This window comes from Myotis daubentonii, chromosome 2 (genome assembly GCF_963259705.1).
Source record: "Myotis daubentonii chromosome 2, mMyoDau2.1, whole genome shotgun sequence".
Classification (NCBI taxonomy): Eukaryota; Metazoa; Chordata; class Mammalia; order Chiroptera; family Vespertilionidae; genus Myotis; species Myotis daubentonii.
The window spans coordinates 213833410-213851395 of NC_081841.1; the positions used below are offsets into that span (position 1 = coordinate 213833410).

The 17986-nt window shown below is 38.3% G+C and overlaps 1 protein-coding gene across 3 annotated transcripts; it reads right to left on the bottom strand.

Moving 5' to 3' along the window:
• Nucleotides 1-4087: 4087 nt before the first annotated feature.
• CFAP96 (cilia and flagella associated protein 96) lies at nucleotides 4088-17794 on the bottom strand. Of its 3 annotated transcripts, none has more exons than XM_059681114.1 (8): nucleotides 17663-17794; nucleotides 14814-14994; nucleotides 12334-12553; nucleotides 9887-10024; nucleotides 9707-9782; nucleotides 6846-7025; nucleotides 5795-5958; nucleotides 4088-4290 (listed from the first exon to the last, which is right to left on the bottom strand). In XM_059681114.1, the coding sequence occupies exons 2-8, from the start codon at nucleotides 14911-14913 to the stop codon at nucleotides 4242-4244; spliced, it is 927 nt and encodes a 308-aa protein (XP_059537097.1). In that variant the 5' UTR covers nucleotides 14914-14994; nucleotides 17663-17794; the 3' UTR covers nucleotides 4088-4241. The 3 variants fall into 3 exon arrangements, with proteins under 3 accessions (XP_059537097.1, XP_059537096.1, XP_059537098.1); XM_059681113.1 differs by having other exon boundaries at nucleotides 17638-17766; XM_059681115.1 differs by lacking the exon at nucleotides 5795-5958 and having other exon boundaries at nucleotides 17638-17766.
• Between the last annotated feature and the right edge of the window lie 192 nt (nucleotides 17795-17986).

A 17986-nucleotide genomic window follows, 5' to 3' on the forward strand; every position in this document is an offset into this window, starting at 1 on the left:
TAGAAATTGGAATTATATATATATTTTATAAATTATGTATTACATATTACACATTGTATATTATATATTACATATTATATATTACATATATATTCCAGAACTGTGAACAGTATGAGATGTCACTCAACTTGTAGGCTATTATGTTAGCCTCACAGTTTCATGAGTTCTAGTGGAAGACATGAGACACCTGGGTCAGAGGTAAAGGACAGTTTGTTACAGCAACAGCAGTAGCCAGAATATTAGCCTTTTTTTTGCATTGGTTCTCCAATTCCTATAAACAGCATGAAAAGGACCATAGTCAGTTCTATTGCCGGAGAGAGCTCTGAGGTTAGGGAACCCAAATATATATATAATGCAAAGTGTCCCCTTGACCGGGAGTTCGATCGCTCACTATGATGTGTGCTGACCACCAGAGGGCGGCGCAGAACAAAGGCAGGCCCCAGCCGGGCCTAGGGACCCTACCCATGCATGAATTTCGTGCACCGGGCCTCTAGTATTGTATAAATGCAGTAAGCATGCCCGTCCTTTGCTCTAAATTTTACCTTTATGATACAGGTCAGTTAACATATCTGCCCTGCTCCAGGGAGTCACTAACTCTAGCTTCCAAGGCTGAAACCAAACCTGCCCTTTGCTCCAGAGCAAGACACTGTATCTTCTTCCAAGACTGCTTGCTATATAAACTTGTTGAATTTTACCAAATGCTTTTTCTGCATTTATTGGGGTGTGTTTTCCCCTTTAATCTGTTCATATGATGGTTACATTGATTAATTTTGGAACATTATACTGACTTTGCATTGCTGGAATAAACTGCACTAGGTCATGTATTATCCTTTTAATATACACTCCTGGGTTCAATTTGATAATATTTGGTTAAGGATTTCTTCTGTGCTCAAAAAGATATCGGTCTCCATTTTTTTTTCTTTTAATGTCTTTATCTGGTTTGGTACCAAGGAAATCTGGCCTCATAAAACGTGTTGGGAAGTGTTCCCTTCTCCTCTGTTTCCTGAAAGGATTAGTGTTGGATTGGCATTATTGATGTTCTCTCTTCCTTCAATACATAATAGAATTCACCAATTGGCCTGCAGTCTTCCAAATGGGAAGGTTTACATTACAAAACAAATTTCACGGATATGGAACAATTCAGATTTTATATTCTTAAGCCAGTTTGATTATTGTTATGTTCTGATAATCGTGTACATTGATATAAGTTCTCAAATGTATTGACAAACAGTTGTCCATAATAATCCTTATTATCTTTGTAATATCCAGAGGACGTGTGGTGATATCCCATCTTTTAATTTCTGAGATTGGTAATTTGGGGTTACTTCTTTTTTCTTTATCAGTCTCACTAGAGTATAATCAATTATATTGCTTTGTTCAAATATCAGCCTCTAAAGACACAAGATATGACTTCCAAAAGATATGTGCTGCTGCTTAACTTTCTCCCAGTCCCAGTGGAGTTTCTTGTCGACCTAAATCTCATTAAGTCTTTCTTCCACAAGTTAGCATCCTCAATCTTTGTTTCCATTTTAAGCCTTACTTGGGTATGGTTGGATGGCTCATAGAAATTAATGGCTTCTAAGCAAGCTTATTTCTTCCATTATTCACTGATGGTGGGTGCAAAAAGCTACTCACGTCATACAGGCATCATAATGGGCCCGAAGATCGCTAGATGCCTGAGTCATCAAGAGATAAGATGCCAGTGACCGCGTCTTAACTCCTCATGTCTAAGTTTGGGGAGGAAAAGTTGTTTCACAGGAAACTAATGTTATATTTTCAAAATTAAAAGAAGAGTCAATAATGGTAAAAAAAAATCAATGGTCATCACTAATAAAGCACCCTCAAATAAAATGCATATGTATGTGTGTTCTTCCATCATCTTAAAAATCTTAATTTTCCTACATGCTTCACTATTCCTATTACTGGTGTCTGCATTCCTTTTTCTGTAAATTGACACAACACATATATGCAAACTCTAGATAAGCTCTGCCTGCTGCCCTGCTCCTTCTTACACCCATCAGTCAGGCATTAGATGCAGATTCCCATCTGTGAATGTTGCACGGAGTATGCATTGCTATGAGAGGCACATTAATAAAAGCTACAGCTAATAAAGGCAGAGGTGAAATGAGCAATTATTTAGGTCTTAATTAAAATCTGCAACTATAAGCCTCTGTCTCAAAAGAACATATATGCAAGACTTGTTGGGTAAGATTTATCAATGTACAACTATGAATTTTATGCAGCTTATGCACCTGGTAAAACCACTCCCGTTCTGAAGACACACGTATTCCCCTTTGAGTTACATTATACCCTTGATAATGTCTTTAAGATGTTCATTCTGCATTATACGTTGGGTAGGAAATAAGAATTTTAAATATTCTTTTAGAAAAAAGTAAACAGTTTATGAGGCGACAATAAAAATATGTACGTTTGACAATAGGAAAAGTTCTCTGTACCTTCTGCAATCCTTTTAAAAGCCAGATTTACATCTGGATTGACATAGTTCCCCCCATTGGGATAAAAATGGGTCCAAACGAAGAGTACTGCAGCCTCTACACATTCTGACTTCCAGTTCTGAGAAACCTAAGATGGCAAAAGGACAAGCCTAAGGAAGCACCATGAGCCAAAAATAATTCCCTGCCCGGCTGGTGTGGCTCAGTGGTTGAGCGTCGACCCATGAACCAGGAGGTCAGGGTTCAATTCCCGGCCAGGGCACATTCCCCTGGTTGCAGGCTGGATCCACAGTAGGGGTTGTGCAGGAGGTAGCCAATCAATGATTCTCTCTCATCATTGATGTTTCTATCTCTCCCTCTCCCTTCCTCTCTGAAATCAATAAACATATATTTAAAAAAATAATAACTTCCCCAATGAACAAAATAAACTGATGAACAAAATAGATTCAGAGACATAGAAGCATGGAACAGGCTGATAACTCTCAGAGGGAAATAACTTATATGCATAACCCACGGACACAGACAATAGTGCAGTGAAGGCCTGAGGGGGGTGGTGTGGGGTCAAAGGGTCAAGGGGGTTAAGAGGGGGAAAGGGGGGACATCTACAATACTTTCAACAATAAAGATAAATTTTTAAAAATTAACAAATAAGAAGAGATAAAGATCATTAGAAAAAAAATAACTTCCCCAATGCATTACATTAATAGATATTGTAAATTTCTATATGACAAACACCACCACCACCCCTAAGATCAATGAGTACTGATAGACCTCATGGTGAAGTACAGCCATGTGTTTAAATTGTATCTTTTAACAACAGATAGTTTGAAAAGTGGTAGAGTGAGTGCAGAAGAGAGAACTTGGAAACCAGAGGGTATGGCCTGGGAGTGGGAGGTGCCCCGGGAGAGGCAGCTTGGACCGCTAACCAGGAGGGGGCAGAGAGGACACCAAGGACCACCTTCATCCACCTTGCAACGTTGTCATTTTTTATAAAATAATGAAGTAAAAGTGTGTTCCCTGTTCTCCCTCCCCCCAGCTCACCCTGGGGCTGCACTGGGTGATGCTTTAGAGGTCTCCGTACACGGAGACATCTGCCTAACTCTATAAAGTGTAAGTGACTCTATGCAATATGAATGGATCCATATTTATCTTTGATAGGAATGCTTTCATAGGCTGACACTTGGATAGCTATCAATCCAACTTTCACCTCCAAGTTAAGAATTTACTATGTACTTTCTACCCCTCCTCAGCCTCCACATTCCCCTGCCCCACAACCCTGTAGCTTTTTCACATTAGGAGTAAGAGCTCTCAATTGATACACTATACTTCAAAATTGTGTAAGAGTTCTAAACATTATATTCTCAAAAACACAAAACAGCCCGGCTGGCATTGGCTCAGTGGTTGAGTGTCAACCTACGAACCAGGAAGTCACGGTTGGATTTCAAGTCAGGGCACATGCCCGGTTGCAGGCTCCATCCCCAGTGTGGGGCCTACAGGAGGCAGCTACTCAATGATTCTCTCTCACCATTGATGTTTCTATCTCTCCCTCCTTCTCCCTTCCTCTCTGAAATCATTAAAAAATATATTGGGGGGGGGGGGAGTGGAAGAGACACACACCAGCAATCAAATTATCAGCAAATACTATTTATTCATTAATAGTACTAAGACAAGAGTATTAGAGTGGTAGGATTAAATATCTTTTAAATGTTTGGGTTATCTATCCTACATCATCTTATATTTTTTCAAATAATTTGCACTTGATAATGAAAGCTACTTGTCTTCCAGAGCCTAAAAGGATGGTATTGAAGTAGTCTTGTAGTTCTTCATATTCAGTGCCCTAAAATTAGAAAATAAATGTCCATTTAATTGTATAGGTGCAGGTAATATATCTGTAGATTCTTAAAAAAATATATTTTAGAATTTAAAAAATTAACAATCCAAAACCACATTTCCTCACCAAATTAAAAAGCTTCACTTTAAATAAATCAAAAATATTTTTAAAATGTAATTGAGGAAGGAAAAATTGACTTATGGGACCAATTTGAAATACTATGATCCACAGATTTACTAGCTTTAAAATTAGGGTAAAAGGAGCTTAAACTTGATTTAGGGTAATATTTGCGATCATGTAAAAAGAAAGAGATTTCAATAAACTCAAAATTACTAAACCGAAGGTAAACTTCTGATTTTTCAAAGCAGCAAGTTGCTCTTTTCTGTCCAAACATATTCGCTAGGCACACAGGGAACTCTCTCAGGTCTGTTCCCTGGATAGAAAAGGGCTCAGAGAAAACTGCTCCCAGAACATTAGTCCTGTGGACACAGTTAAGTCACATAAATGTGAAAGGGCAATTCTACTTTTGTGATATAATAAAAATGTCAGTATCACAATCACTGTCTACAACCGATAGGGTGTACTTACTCGTGTTTTTATAAAAGAAAGAGTACAAATTTGGTGTGCTTTATCTACTAGTAATCCACCGCAGGATTACATTGAAGTCAGAAATATGTCAACTAGTTTAATTGGCATTAAAGCATTTTTCAATGAACAGATAGAAATGAATTATTTCACTTACTTATGATATGGCACACACAAAAAAATGATGGACTGTCCATTTCTAATGTATGTTCTGAACTCCTGAGAAATTCTCAATTTTCAGAGTGCTCAAAACCGGGGTAAAATTGAAATTTTAAGATACTTTAATAACATGCTTTTCCTCAAAGTTTTATAACGAGATGTCAATAGCATTTTTTTCAGGAAGAGGAATACTTCCAGTTTTCATAAGAGATTATTTCAAAGTTAAGACCAGAAACCTTAAGTGTCATTAGGATCTTCTGAGAGCCTGGAGCCCTATAACAAGGGTCAAAAACTCTCGCTGAGAACGATCCTATATAATAAAAGCACAGCGACCGAATGGCACAACAACCAGAATGACCGCAGCCCCTCACCCCGGCTGGCCCTGCCCCTGATCGGCCCCCATCAGGGCGGGCTGACTGGATGCCACCAGTGCACGAATTTGTGCACTGGGCCTCTAGTGTTAACATGTGCAGCTAACTGGACAATAAGTAGTTTCAAGTGACTCATAATAAGATGCTACAGATTTGCTTTTAAAATTATGGACAGAATAGTTTGGTACATAAATTAAGCTTTTTCCATTGAGAATTTCAGATGGGAAAGAACTTCTACAAAAGGGGGAAGGTATACGGAAAGAACTGAGATTTCTAAAGTCATCCAAATGTGTCATTTTTAAAAGTGTGTACAAATCAAAGATATGGTTTTAAAGAAATCTAAAAGTTGAAAACAATATTTCTTGGTTGATGAAGTAAATGTAACGTATTACTACCTTTTGACATTCAAAGTCATGATACTTTCGATTGGTCTGCTTTTCGGTCCACCTGGCGGGTGGAAAACCTTAGCAACTTTGCTGGGTTTTTCTGATTTAGCCAAATACGGGTCAGTAGAATGCGACGGGTAAGGGTCGAATGTTCCTGCCTTCATTCCGCCAGCCTACAAATCAGAATGAGACCATTTTATGTGGTTTTGTAAAAGGCTTCTTAAAAAATATTAGATGTTGAAGTTTATCCATATTTTGTATTGTCTATGGAGTTGGTTTTACACTGAAAGAAAGTTGTCTATTTTGTTTAATGCAGCTACCAGCAAAGTCTCCCTACCAGCAATTTCATGGGGTTAAGACACTGTAATTCTAAAAGTTCTCTTATGTTAAAATGCAAATGCTTAAGTTTGACTACATCAAATTACTAAATTTCTGAATAGCACAAAGTACCATAATCAAAGTAAAACATTCAACAAACTAAAATATATATATATGTTGTTGTTTTTTCAACACAGATGAAAACAGAACAATATCCTTAGCGTACAAAAAGATCTTACAAATATCCTACCAGAAAATCTGCAGGAAAAGTAAACAGGCAATTCACAGAAGGAAGAAAATGTATAAACCAAGGTTTATAAATTAAAAGCAGCATTTCCATTTTTATTCAAACTTGTAAACTTCAGCAAAGTGAGAAAATTCATCTCAATCATTTCAAAAACTAAAAGATGGCCTGGCTTTTTATGATTTTTGAGAAAAACTAGACCTAAGATTAGAGAGGCACTTAGAAGAATCAACTGTAAACTCAAATATATTTGAGTTGATTAATAATCATTATAAGAGCTTCCTTACTCCCATACACTGGCCATACTTTACGCCTTTTCATAATTTTATAAAAACTGGTTTTATGATTCTTGGCATGAATACAAAACAAAAGTTTATTGTTTGCATGGGCAATAAAGCAATTTGACGGCAAGAGGCACTATTTCTTTAAAATGCTTAACATTAAAAAATAATAATAATAAATGCTTAGTATCTTTTCATTCTAAAACTCTTAACTTACCTTTTTACCAGGAGAAGCGGGCTTAAAGGGGCTTGGGAGTACTTCCTTCTTCTCTGCCTTCTTAATTGGAGGTAAAGATTTCTCAGAAAAATAAGGATTGGTATCAAAATATTCTCTTGGGTAAAGGTTTAACTTGAAAGGTCCCCCTTTGAGCAAACGATGGTGCTCTTCGCTCTCTTTCTGTAAATTAAAGAGTTAGAAATTATGTGGCATAGCCCTAGCTGCCTTGACTCAGTGGATAGAGCATTAGTCCGCGGACTGAAGGGTCCCGGGTTCAATTCCGGCCAAGGGCACATGCCTGGGTTGTAGGCTCGATCCCCAGTAGGGGGCATGCAGGAGGCAGCCAATCAATGATCCTCTCTCATCATTGATGTTTCTATCTCTCTGTCTTTCTCACTTCCTCTCTGATATCAATAAAGAAATATATTTTTTTTTAAAAAAAGAAATTATGTGGCATAAATTACTCCGACGGAAAATAACAGAGAGTCGAATCTTCTTTTACATTTTAATAGAATCACATAGATTTTAAAAATATACACTGCTAGGCTCACATTTTTTTAAATATTCCTTTGTTATGCTCTGTTTCTATGATACTAAAGATATGCTTACTTATGCATAAGAACAACTAGGATTGTTCATTTGGGATATCAACTTATTTGAAGTATAGAGATCTATTTGTCACCTGAACAAATCTCTATTAACTACCTGGGGGAAACGATATAGTAAAAAGAGATTGGTCTTCAGTTCACACTCTAACTCCCTCCTGCTTTTCAGCATTTCTTGGGGACCCTGGGGCCTTTCAGTGCCACATTTTCAACCCTAAATGAGGATAATATGCCCCCCCCCACCCTCTACCCCTGGCATGCTGCTGTAAAGATTAAATGAGATTCTATGTAGAAAGTACCTGGCATATGGTAGACTCTTCATAAATGTCAGTTTTACTTATGAGAATGAGGAATACTTACTTTTTACATTATAACATGCTTAGATTATAATATTTTAGCTACCTGGTACCCAAGCAAAACAGAGGGGAGGGGAAGGAAGGGGGAAGGGGAGAAGGGAGAGGAGAGGGAAAGGGAGGTGAGAAGAGGAGAGGAGGGGGGAAGGGAAGGGGGAGAAGGGGGAAGGGGAGGGGGAGAAGGGAAACAGAAAAATATCTGCATAAATAATAGCTGAAAATATTCTAAATATAATGAAAACTATAAATCCACAGATCCAAGAAGCTCAACAAACCCCAAGCATAAGAAACACGAGAAAACTACACCAAGGCAGATCACAATCAAATTGCTCCAACGAGTGATAAAGAAAATTTTAAACGTTACCAGAGGGAAAAGAGACAGTACAAAATAACCATGACAGCAGATACCTTGTCAGAAACAATTCAAACAAGAAAACAGTGGAATAATCTCTAAAATTCTAAAAGAAAAAGCAATGGTACATTTAAAAAATTATTTCCAGAATTAATTTTAGGAAATCCAAGATTTCTCACTTATAAATAATAAGTTATGAAAGTAAGAACAAAAGAGCTCTATCTACTGTAAGGATAGAAAACTATCTTATACCCATAAAGTTTAGGATGGAAGGCTAATTACTGAGCCACATGTATTTATATATTATGTATTATTACTATTCCTACAGATGAAAAGCAGTTTATATGTAATTTTATATAAACTGAATAATCCATACGAAACAGAGATGCTTAATTTCAAATGACCAAGGCTTCTCCCCAATTTAATGGAAAACTTTTGGGTTTGGACAACCCATTTGCCAAACTGATCTCTATCCTTCTATCTCACAGCCCACCCAATGCCACCTGAAATCACCCAGCAAAATGATGGAAAACTGCACGCCTAAAAATACAAAGACAAAAACACTAATTAAATGGCTGCCATTTAATTTCTGTTGCTTAATGTCCAACAAATTGGACTTTTTATTACTACCAGCTCTCTTAAAGTTACATTGATATTGTTAAATTATGTTGATATTTTTCCAAAATGTATAAGGGTTCCTCCATTCATATGTAGGCGCTCTCCACATAAGTGAGTATGTTTCATTATACGTCAAATAATGTATGACGTGAGTGCAAAAGGCATATAACAGTTACGTTTCGGTGTTTATTTCTGCTCTTTAATGAAGTGAGGAGTTTTCTCCATCCTTTCACTCTCTCTTCTGTAGGCATGCATCCATTCTCTACTTCTACTTTCTCGATGTTCTCCATCACTCCTCCATTCCACCACTCACCCTAATGGAGGAGTACTCCCACTACTTTGTGGTGGTGGGAACATGGCTAAGGGTTAGGATATGACTCCTCTACTCAGAATAGATATTTAATCAGGCTGAGTTAACAGAGGTCTCACAGCTAGTTTAGAGAGAGGTGAGAGCTGTGGTAAACTACAGCAGCAGGTAAAAAGCTCACGCGGGGAAGAGCTGAAGGGATCTAGAGTAAGATGTGGAAATCTAATATCAAAAATGAAATGTAGCCCTAGCTGATTTGGCTCAGTGGACAGAGCGTCAGCCTGCGGACTGAAGGGTCCCAGGTTCGATTCAGGTCAAGGGCATACACCTAGGTTGCAGGACTGATCCTCAGTAGGGGGGTATGCAGAAGGCAGCCAATCAATGATTCTCTCTCATCATTGATGTTTCTATCTCTCTTTCCCTCTCCCTTCCTCTCTGAAATCAATAAAGATATATTTTTTAAAAAAGAAATGCAAAACTATCACAATTCATAAACATCAGTCTGCCCGCCATTGCCCGAGTAATACAAACATGGTAAACAAAACAAACCATCATTAGATCACAAGTGAATGTTCTACGTCAACAAAATGAGAAAGTTTGAAAAAAGCTAAAGTAGATTATTTTACCTTATAATTTAGTTTTGGTGCATCATAGACATCAGCGGAGTGTGTGAACTGTTTACCTATCGTCACATTTGCATAGCTAAGGAAAGAAAATGAGCAAAGGTGACTTCAAAGTTCAGAAATTCTAAATTTTACCTTTTTAAGTTCAAAACAAATGATATAAGAGTATTAAATATAGCTTACCCATATCCGGTTCCTTTCTTTCCTGGGCTTGTGTATAAATTCTTCCCAGGTGCCTCATACTTTTCTCTGGGTTTGGCCTGTGCGCTGAAGAATGGGACTGGACCACCTATTGTTCCATAGTAGCTTCCTACTCCACATCTTACAGTCAAAAAAACACAGAGCAGGTTAAAATGGCCAATTGTGTGTTTTATACATTTTAGCACAATTTATAAAAATGTTTGAAAAAGGAGCAAAATATAGGCAATGAAATTGACTTGCTTAACTTTGGTAAGAAAAAAAAACCATTTCTTGCTAGTTTCTAATCCAATTTTCCCCATTTTCAGACAATTTTGAGATGAGTTTTTAATTGTTTATGCTTATTTTAAATGTTCATATAAACAAAATTCTTAATCTCTAAGAAGTTAAAATACTTTGTATTAATCTCATTAACCATAACAATAAATAGACCTTTTTGTGTATTTAGGTGAAGTGAGGTACTTTATGGCAAATTAGCTAATAAATGGCCGATTACTTCTGACCATCCACTCACTGGAAACTATACTTTCATAAACATACAAGTATTGTTTCTGCTGCTGATAGCATGAATCTCACGACATTTTGCTAATTTTCTTCTTTTTGGTTCATACTGATTACTTTATTATAGAAAAAAAGTTAACAAATTTTTTAAATTTTAATGTTAAGTTTTCTGGACCCAGAATATATATTTAATCATTAAACCATTTACCACCTAATACTTTATTTTAACAAATACTATCTTTAATAAAATTTTCACAAGAAGGATAACTAATGTTAGTAATAGTCATAGCCTCTATTTTCCAAGTTATCAATGAAGTAAACAAATTTTAATAATCAGTAAATTGTACCTTATTATCATCAAAACTTGACACTGGTTATACAATTGAATTAAAATTTTTAAAAACTAGAAGACATCAATAGTGGTTACTTATTATCTCTGGCCTACAAATAAAGTTTCCATTAGGAGAAAATACTCAATTTTATTAATTGATATTTATGAATATATGTCATAAAATAAAGTATAAGGAGATAAAGCAATGACATTGCAGATAAAAGGTCAATTATCCACAAGCATTATCTAAGTAGAATTTGATTTAATGCAAACAATAAATATCAGTACATTTAAAATTTATTGAGTGCCTGTGGTTCCATAATTTGGTGGTGAGTATCAGTATAAAGGCTTCTTATTTCTACTACCAATCTCTCTTTTTGGAAACTTTCTGTATCCACTAAATTACAGATTTTTTTCTCATACTAGAGAGATTTAAAAAGAAATAAAAATTAGTCTAACTACAAAACTGTTATTATTTTTTGACTGACAAATGAATATTATAATCCAGCGATTTTCAAGTGGTGTGCTACAAGAATTTTAAAAATATATGCAACCTATTTAGTCAGGGCCACTGACTTCTTTTCCTTTAGATTGTCAAATTAAAAAAATGACCATGGCCAACACAACAATAGCCATCCTGTGTGAATGAATCAAAATTATACCTATTTTGCCCTGGCCAGTGTCTCTCAGTGGTTAGAGTGTCGGCCTGCGCACAGAAAGGTCTGGGTTCGACTCCTTGTCAAGGGCAAATACCTGGGTTGAAGGTCGATTCCCAGTGGGGGACAAGGGGGCGGGGCATGCTGGAGGCAACCAACACACGTTTCTCACATCCATGTTTCTCCCTCCCCCTCCCTGTATCTGTCTCTAAAATCGATGGAAAATATATCCTCAGGTGAGAATTAACAACACACAAAAAATTATACCTATTTATTTTTGTCAAACTGGCAAAAAATATACTTTTTGATGTTTGCAAAATTTTAGTAATTAGTTTATGTTAGCCATAAGATGAAAAAGGTAGAAAATCGCAGTTATAAATTAATGTATCAAGGCAGCATTTTCCAATTATTACCACAAGAGGTCAAAGTTCATGGGGGAACACTTAAACATAGGAAAAAGTTATTTAAAGGGTAAAATAACCATATTACACGTAAAGGATTCTTAACATATTTTTGATGATTTAACTTCTTTATAAAAAAAAGAAGCCCTCTCCTAATTTTGCTTTTTTATTGATATTTTGTAAAAGGTTTTTAAAAATAGGAAAAATAGTCAGGGCACAGATATGATGATCCAAGGTGATTTTTCCCCCCTGACTACTTCAAGGTTTTTATCAAATTTATTTTCATCATTTAGTTGGCCTTTATTAAATAAACTAATAGAGAACAGTAACGTAAATAATCCCAAATTTAATGTGATAAAGACAATCAATTTAGTGAAAAATACTTGCCAACTTAAATCTCCCAATATAACTATCCCCAGTCAAGACAAAATAACCAAAGATCATCCTTTAAAAAGTGAATCATATAGTCTAAGTAGGTCCTGTGGAAGGGCTAGAGGAGAGAAAGTTGCAGATGTAACCAAGAGTTTTCCCCCAAACACTTACGATTTTTTATCTCCGTTAGTAGGGAGGAAAGCTTTGCCTAGATTTTTTTTTGCTTCTTGCATCATATGCTTTCTCCTCATTTGATTCAGATTCGCATAACCTTCACCTTCAAAAATCCTTACAAAACGGGGCTCAAAGTAACCCGCCTGGAGATCTGACATTTCTTTGGATCCCCCAGGTAGCATCTGTTTATTTTTGCTTGCAGCTTCATTAAAGGGCCCTTTAAAAATAAATTAGGAATATGGTCATTTTGAGCTCACCAGTAATCAAAGAACATGAAAAATAACAAAAAAAGTTTCAAAATGTGACATGGGCCAATAAGTTTTGAGGCCTAAAACTTGTTTCAAAGCTCTGTGTGAAAGGCTATGTTGACAATAAGACCTAAGAGGGTTAGATTATAGACTGTGAATTTCAGAGCTGGAAGAGGCCTCAGAGCAACAGTTCTCAACCTGTGGGTCGCGACCCCTTTGGGGGTTGAACGATCCTTTCACAGGGGTCGCCTAAGGCCATCCTGCATATCAGATATTTACACGACGATTCATAACAGTAGCAACATTACAGTTATGAAGTAGCGACGAAAATAATGTTATGGTTGGGTCACAACATGAGGAACTGTATTTAAAGGGCCAGAAGATTGAGAACCACAGCCTTAGAGATTATCTAATCCAATGCTTCCCCATCTACATAACTGAGAAACAGTTTGTGTGAAATGTCAATAAGTGTGTGTGTGAGTGTGAGTGTGTGTGTGTGTGTGTGTGTGTGTGTGTGTGTGTGTAGGCTAAAGTGGAGAGTGGTCCACACTCAAACTGAAGCAATTTCCATCCTGGGTATATACTCACAACTCATGAGTGCCTTTATCCACTAAAAGACATAAACAAGAATGTTCATAGCAACTTCAGTCATAATAATCAAAACCAAGAAACAGTTCTGCCGTAGCTGGTTTGGCTCAGTGGATAGAGCATCAGCCTGGGTCTGACAGGTTGTGGGCTCGATCCCCAGTACAAGGCAGCCAATCAATGATTCACTCTATCATTGATGGTTCTATCTCTCTCCCTCTACCTTCCTCTCTGAAATCAATAAAAATATATATTCTTAAAAAAACAACAACAGTTTAAATATCCATCATTAGAAGATATAAATAAATTGTGGTATATTTAAACAATAAATATACTAGTCACCCTGTAATTTTTTAAAAGACTTTTTATAAATATTTGGAACTTCTTTTATAATTTGGATTAATTTTAGAAGTCTTTTTGTGATATAAAGTGTTTTTTGAAGTGCAAACAATCCTTAAATCAACTGGTTATTTCAATGTGAATTTGTATCACTGATTTTTCACCTTGAATTTTTGAAAAGTAATATATGCACATCGTTCCAAATGCAACAGTATAAATATTTATACAGTAAATCTTCCCCCCACACTTGGCCACTCAGTTCCTCTCCCACAGGCAATCATGATATTAAATTTGTTTCCCAAAGAATGTTTAGGCATGTTCCAATATGTATTTTCATATATTTTCCTCTCTATTTTTAGTGTTCAGCATAGCATATACACTATTTTGCACCTTCATTTCTATTTCATTTAATAACATACCTTGGTGGTGTTTCATATCATTGTGTTCTTTTTTTAAAAAAATATATTTTATTGATTTTTTACAGAGAGGAAGGGAGAGAGATAGAAAGTCAGAAACATCGATGAGAGAGAAACATCGATCAGCTGCCTCCTGCACACCCTCCACTGGGGATGTGCCCGCAACCCAGGTACATGCCCTTGACCGGAATCGAACCTGGGACCCTTCAGTCCACAGGCCGACACTCTATCCACTGAGCCAAACCGTTTTTGGCATCATTGCCACATAGAGGTCGTTCAATAGCCAAAAATTTAAGGCATTTTAAATGATTATTTACTTTAGCTCTCATTTATAACTCTTTTAAACAATCACTTGGCTATTCATTTAGCATTTTATTTTTCAAGAGGAATGGTAGATGGCCTTTTCAGGTACAAATGTGAACACTATTTGCATAGTAGAGTGTCCCATTTAAGGGAAAAAAAGCTAAAAACAAAATATTCTGAGAGAAAACTGCCATGAACCCTTGGAAAGAAATAAAATTACTTATGAGGAGAATACTTAAAGAAAGGATAGTGCAAAAAAATGAAATTCTCTTAACTCTATTGAAATTTCTCAAGTTTATTCAACTCTAGAACTAATACTTTAAAATATGGACCATTAAAAATATCATTTGGGCCCTGCCCAGGTGGCTAAGTTGGTTAGGGCATCATCCCAATACACCAAGGTTGCAGGTTCAATGGCAGGTCAGGGCACAAACAAGAATCAACCAATGAATGCATAAATAGGTGGGATAACAAATGGATGTGTTTGTGTTTCTCTAGATAAACAAATACATTTAAATATCATTTAACCAAATTTCCACACAGAAAACGTCCACGATTAGGCTGTAAAGAGAGCGAATGTACTTACGATCATGATGTGACACATATTTATCACCAACAGTTATATATTCCATCTCACTGAAGAGGCCAATCCTCTCCATATCAGATTTTGTTCCTTCTCCAGGCATTGTTGCGTCTCCTGGAGGCGTTCCCTATATCAGTAACTTCAAAGGTTCCTTTGGGCTACTTCTATATAGCTCAAGCCTACCCTACGATGAAAAATACAGGAGGGAATGTTTAGGAAAACAGTGATTACTAAATTTCAGTCTCAATTACCTTCAGTCTGAAAGTGAATGTTCTCTATAAAACAGTAGTCCCAAACTATGTGGGGAAAGAGCCTATTTTGTGGGGCTAAGGCTGATGGTATTCAAAATGATCACCGTGAGCCCTCGCTTTGGCTCTCCAGGTGAAACACCCACAGATTACAAAGTGTGTATGATTCCATTGTTGCATTGCCATTCCTCTTCTGCAAATGGTAAAATTATTGCTGTAATAATTTGCAGTGAGGTATAAACACTGTGCAAACAACAGCCCTCCTTTGAGTGCAAGTTAGGTTTAAAAGGCATCATTAACTAGGGCAGGTGTTTTCAGTTTAGATCAAATGACTTAAACATACTGCACTGTCCCTCATACTGAAAATTTGAACTTAGCTTTTCAGAATGCACAACACATACAGGTATTACCCTCTAGTTCCTGAGTTTTTTCAAATTTCATGGGGGGGGGGGGGGAGAGAACAATTTTCTAACCAAGATAAAAATAAAGAACAACAAAACAAATAAAAATCCACAATGACTTCCAAGTATTTGTGAAAGGGTAGAATGCCAACTGCGATTTCCTTTTGCAATATCACATTAACTATGCAACTACTTACTTAGGTACGATTTTCATAATTAGACGTGTCCTAAAAAGGAGGACCAAAGAGCTAAGAATACTTGCCTCCATTTTCTCATAATATTTTTAAAACGCCAATTTGATTTAGACACTGGCATACATCAGTAAATAATTCAAACACTGGCTTATGCCTTGAATGTAGAAGTTGTTTCACCTGAGCATGAATCACTGCTAGTGTGTAATATCAACGAGACAAGAGAAGATTCTGGTTATACTAAAGCTAAGAACATACAACCCTTCCCTCCATCCTGCCTCTCCCTCTGATCAGGTACCCTTCAAAACTAGGCGGCAGTTATTTGGGGAGTGCTACTTCATGTGCATGGCATTTCAAAGCTCCATTCCCACTGCCTCCCCACAAAAGCTTCCTGTGGTTTTACAGGGGCTCACAAAGCCCTACCACCCTCATCTGCCACCGGGGGACACTGCTCCAGTTGTGGTGGCTGGAGCTTCTCCTGCCTCCGCTGCAGGCAGCCGTAAGGAGCGAGGGGGTCCTGGACTGTGAGAGGGATGTCTACCAGCCGGCAGGCAGACATCCTGGCACCTGAGCTCCAGTTGTCTCCAATGGGGCCCTCCCCAGCCACAGGACCACGGCACATGCTGTTTCGCTTTAGGCAGGTTACCAGTCCTTCACTGAGCCTAACCCTTTCGTTCCCCCAATTAACACTGAACCTTCGTACTACTCAGTGCATTCATCACTGTAATTCCCTCTATCGTCGCCACAGGTGCTTCTCCTTCCAGGCCCCCCTCATCATGTTACCTGGTGGGTTATCATTGTACATCCCCGTGTAGGGATCCTTTAACAATTGTCTTAACACACACACTAAACCAGGGGTCCTCAAACTTTTTAAACAGGGGGCCAGTTCACTGTCCCTCAGACCGTTGGAGGGCCGGATTATAGTTTAAAATGTAACTCTCTATCTCTCTTCCTTCCTCTCTGTAAAAAATCAATAAAAATATATATAAAAAAAACTATGAACAAATTCCTATGCACACTGCACATATCTTATTTTGAAAAAAACAAAACAGGAACAAATACAATATTTGTATTTGCATGTGGCCCATGGGCTGTAGTTTGAGGACCCCTGCACTAAATTGTTGGCTCTACAAAGGCAGGAACCAAGGTCTGAGCCAAGTTTTTATCACAATACTAGAGGCCTGGTGCACGAGATTCATGGAGGGGGGGTGGGGGCGGGTCCCTCAGCCCAGCCTGCGCCCTCTTGCAGGCTGGGACTCCTGGGGGGTGGGGAGGATGTCTGCCTGCCGGCTGGTAGACATCCCTCTCACAGTCCAGGACCCCCTCGCTCCTTACCGCCTGCCTGCAGTGGAGGCAGGAGAAGCTCCAGCCACCACCTTTGGGCTTGCCAGCTTTGAGCCCAGTTTCTGGCTGAGCGGTGCTCCCCCTGTGGGAGCCACTGACCACCTGGGGGCAGCTCCTGCATTGAGCGTTTACCCCTGGTGGTCAGTGTACATCCTAGGGACAGGTCATTCCTCTGTTCAGTTGATTTGCATATTGGGGTTTTATTATATAGGATTCCCAGTGTCTGCACAGCACTTGGTGCAACAGAGAGAAAACCGAAGTTCCTGCCTTGACTCTTTCCACTACGTAACTCTTCTTGAGCAACATTTACAAAATCCTTTATTTATTTATTTATTTAGCAAATTCACTGCAAACCCCTCTTCTGGGTAAGGCTCGTTGGTAGAAGCTCAGAAAGCTGAGATTTTCAAAGGCATAGATGCTGCCCAGAGAGCTACACTGAACATAAGTATAGCACAAGCGGAACCTGGCAAGTTCCCTCCGAAAGGATGGAGAAAGGTGCCGGAGATGGGGGGGGGGGGGGGGGGGCGTGCAGGAGGTGGGGGAGTGCAGGAGGAGCTGAAAGCTTCTGGCTAACGTGATGAGGGGAAAGATATCCCATTAGGGAAACGGAGGCTCAGAGTAGGTGGGTATCAAAGGCCAAGACCTGGCGGCTGCGAGGACCAAGTCACCTCTCAGAAAGGCACTCAATCCGACCGCCCAGACCAGATCGTCTCAGCTGCTGGAGAGCCCAGGGCTGCGAGCCACCTGGGAGCACACACGTCCCTCCCGCGACCTCGCCGCGCTGAGCTGCACGCTGGGCGAACCGCTGGTGTTTATTGTGACGCGTTGCCCGGAGGACAGGAGAATCCATTCCAAGGACGCTGCGGGGGACACGCGGAGACTTAGAATCCTCATCGAGCAACGCGCGGAAAGACTTAGGAGTGGGTTGGGATACGGATGATTCAACCAATAAAGTATTCTCTTAATTTTTAATAAGCTTTATTGTATAAATA